Raw genomic sequence first — 3,411 nt, 5'->3', positions numbered from 1 at the left:
TTTGGAGACAGAGTCTCCCTGTGTCTCCCAGGCTGGAGTGCAGTGGTGCCATCTCGGCTCACTGCAACCTCTGCCTCCCGGGTTCAAGTGATTCTCCTGCCTCAGACTCTTGATTGGGATTACTGGCATGTGCCACCACGCCCAGTTAATTTTTTAAAATTGTTTTTATTTTTAGTAGAGATGGGGTTTTACCATGTTAGTAGCCAGGATGGTCTCAATCTCCTGACCTTGTGATCCACCTGCCTCAGCCTCCCAAAGTGCTGGGATTACAGGCATGAGCCACTGCGCCTGGCCTACAATTTTTTTTTTTTTTTTTTTGGTTATAACTTTCCTATATTAGACAGTATTGTTAATATTTTAAGTATACTTAATTGATCAAAAGAAATAAAGCATTTTTTAAAAGATGTGGTTTTATTTTTTGGAAACAGTATCTTACTCTGTCTCCCAGTCTGGAGTGTGGCAGTGCAGTCATGGCTCACTGCAGCCTCAACCTCCTGTGCTCAAGTCATCCTCCCACATCAGCCTCTGGAGTAGCTGGGATTGTAGGTGTACGCCATGATACCTAGCTAATTTTTAAATTTTTTGTAGAGACAGGATTTCTCCATGTTTCCCAGGGTGGTCTCAAACTCCTGATCTCAAGCGTTCTGCCCACCTTTGGCTCCCAAAGTGTTGGGATTACAGGCGTGAGCCACCACGCCTGGGCACGATGTGATTTTAAAATGTATTCTGCGCTTACCTTTAAGTCATTACAGTGTGAAACTAGTTATTTGTTCCATCATCACTTTTTCTTTTTTACTTCCATGAATATATGTATCTGTGAAAATGTCTTCTTTTTTTGCATTTAATGCATTTGGAATTCCCTCACCTAAAATCAGAGGAAAGCAAACTTAGAAGTGTATGGTATCATTTTTGTCCTTAGAAATTAACTACTGATTTAAAAAAGCAAAACATACCTTGTGTTACTGTTATAGGTAAAACAGACACATGCATATGGGAATACAAATTAGAACTACCTTTTTGAAAAGGGACAAAACTGTCATGTGTAATTTCAATTGTATATTTTATTCTGGTGGTATAATTATGGATAACATCTATTAATTATTTTCCCAGTTTTCTATAATAAGTACATATTTGTTTTTATAATTAAAAATTATAAATATTTTTTTCTTAAAAATTATAAATATTAACTTATGTAGATGTAACATGTAGACATAAAAGTAAGTGTAAATTTTTTTTAAGGCATAGCCAGAACTTTGTATCTTAGATAGAAACTGTTGTAAATTTCAGTTTAATAGAATTGCATCTTCTTTCAGGTTAAAGAACTGAATCATTATCTGGAAGCTGAGAAATCTTGTAGGACTGATTTAGAGATGTATGTAGCTGTTTTGAATACTCAGAAATCTGTTCTACAGGAAGATGCTGAGAAACTGCGGAAAGAACTGCATGAAGGTAAATATATGTTCTGTATATTTTTATCTTAATCTCTAAGAACCATATAAGTTAAATTGGTGTTGACTAATAACAATGATAGATCTTAAAATAACAGTGCAACGCGTTAGTGATTCAGTTTAAGCTTCGTAGTTGGTTTAAATGTACTCGCGAAAAGCTGAAATTATGGTTTCTTTTTGCTTCATGACCTCAGTAATAACTTCACAAGGCAGCTGGGTGCAGTGGCGCCTGCTCCTATAATCCCAGCCCTTTGGGAGTTCTAGGCAGGAGGATCACCTGAGATCAGGAGTTGAGACCAGCCTGGCCAACATGCCGAAACCTTGTCTCTACTAAAAAAACAAAAATTATCCAAGCTTGGTGTCAGGTGCCTGTTATCCCAGCTGCTTGGGAGTTTGAGGCATGAGAATTGCCTGAACCCAGGAGGCGGAGATTGCAACATTGAGGTGAGATCACACCACTGCGCTCCAGCCTGGGGGATATAGGGAATGTTTGTCTCAAAAATAACAAAAACAAAAAACAAACCCACCAACTTCACAAGGCACGAGCTCTGGAAGAAAGACAATAAAGCTAGGAGTTTCTACTTAAACTGCTTTACACTCCCCCCCCACCACCACACTCATTTAGATGGAGGTGTATTAGCAAAAGTGAGAATGGAAGAGGACAGAGAGTGTATTCTGGAGGCCCTAAGTTATAGACTGTTTTTCTATTTTTCTTTTTAATCGCTACCTCAAGTATTTTACTTGGTAAGTTACATACCATTTTTAAGGGACAATTTTGATTTCACTAGTCTGGTAGCAGAATGATACACAAATTGACTCTATTTTCCAGGGGTGCATTCTTTCCCCACTAAAATAAACTATACTTTTGGTTGGGTGCAGTGGCTTAACACCTATAATTCAAGCACCATGGGAAGCCGAGGTAGGCAGATCACTTGAGGCCAGGAGTTTGAGACCACCCTGGCCAACATTGCAAAACCCCGTCTCTACTAAAAATATAAAAATTCGCCAGGCATGGTGGTACACAGTTGTAGTCCCAGCTACTCAGGAGGCTGAGGCAGAAGAATCACTTGAACCAGGCGGGTAGAGGTTACAGTGAACTGAGATCACACCGCTGCACTCCAGCCTCGGCAACAGAGTGAGAGACTGTGTTAAAAAAACAAAAACTATATATATAGATACACACAAACAGACACCCCCACACACAGATGTACTCTTTTATCTTCAGTTCTTCTAGTGATTTCTATATGTCTGGAGCTCTTAACCTTTTTATGTCATGAATTCCTTTGGCAATCTTGTGAAACTCTTTCACAGTAATGTTTTTAATACATAAAATATATAAGATTACGAAAAAACCCAATTATAAAATTTACCAAGATGTAAAAAACATCAAACTTAATGTAATAAATGTGCTAGTTCATTAAATACATTAAATAAGATCTAGCAGCAGGTTTAATAACTACTGCCATTTTAAAGTGGTGATAAGCATAAATAAGATTAAGATATCTGTAACTGAAATGAAATATGAAAATATCTGATTTCCATTAGTGACCAAGTCATAGGTATTGTTAAGCTGCTGTGGTTTTTTGCCTACATTTTATAATTAAAGCAAATGATAAATTTCAGTTAGAGGATAGTAAAAATAAAGGTCTAGCTTTTTTTTTCATCTAAATGTATGGACTCCTTGAATTCTTGCTGCTGCTACAGGTTGCAGTAGTAAAACATATTTTAATATGCAGGATTAGGACTGTGGTGATCGAGTCCTACTATGAATACTTTTAAGTATATCAAATAGTGTGGGAAATATAGCTATAAATAATTCAAATTTGCATATGAGTTATTTTCTAAATAGTGGAAAGCTGAAATGATACAAGCCTATGCAATTAGTTCATAAAATATTATGAAAATAACCCAAACCACCTGAAGTTTTGGCCTTCAGGAAACAGTTTCCAAATATGCTATTGCA

General features: G+C 37.0%; 1 protein-coding gene across 3 annotated transcripts in view; it reads left to right on the top strand.

Moving 5' to 3' along the window:
- LOC108281232 (rab GTPase-binding effector protein 1) overlaps window positions 1–3,411 on the top strand; it is a 123,128-nt gene that overhangs the window by 80,667 nt on the left and 39,050 nt on the right. For all 3 annotated transcript variants that reach the window (XM_017496709.2, XM_017496708.2, XM_017496710.2), the window contains one exon: window positions 1,314–1,449. In XM_017496709.2, coding sequence (XP_017352198.1) covers window positions 1,314–1,449 — 136 coding nt within the window. The remainder of the gene's footprint in view (window positions 1–1,313; window positions 1,450–3,411) is intronic.

Source organism: Cebus imitator, unplaced genomic scaffold (assembly GCF_001604975.1).
Source record: "Cebus imitator isolate Cc_AM_T3 unplaced genomic scaffold, Cebus_imitator-1.0 Scaffold223, whole genome shotgun sequence".
Taxonomy (NCBI): Eukaryota; Metazoa; Chordata; class Mammalia; order Primates; family Cebidae; genus Cebus; species Cebus imitator.
The sequence above is the reverse complement of the archived record's forward strand: the minus strand, read 5'-3'. Positions and strand labels throughout refer to the sequence as shown.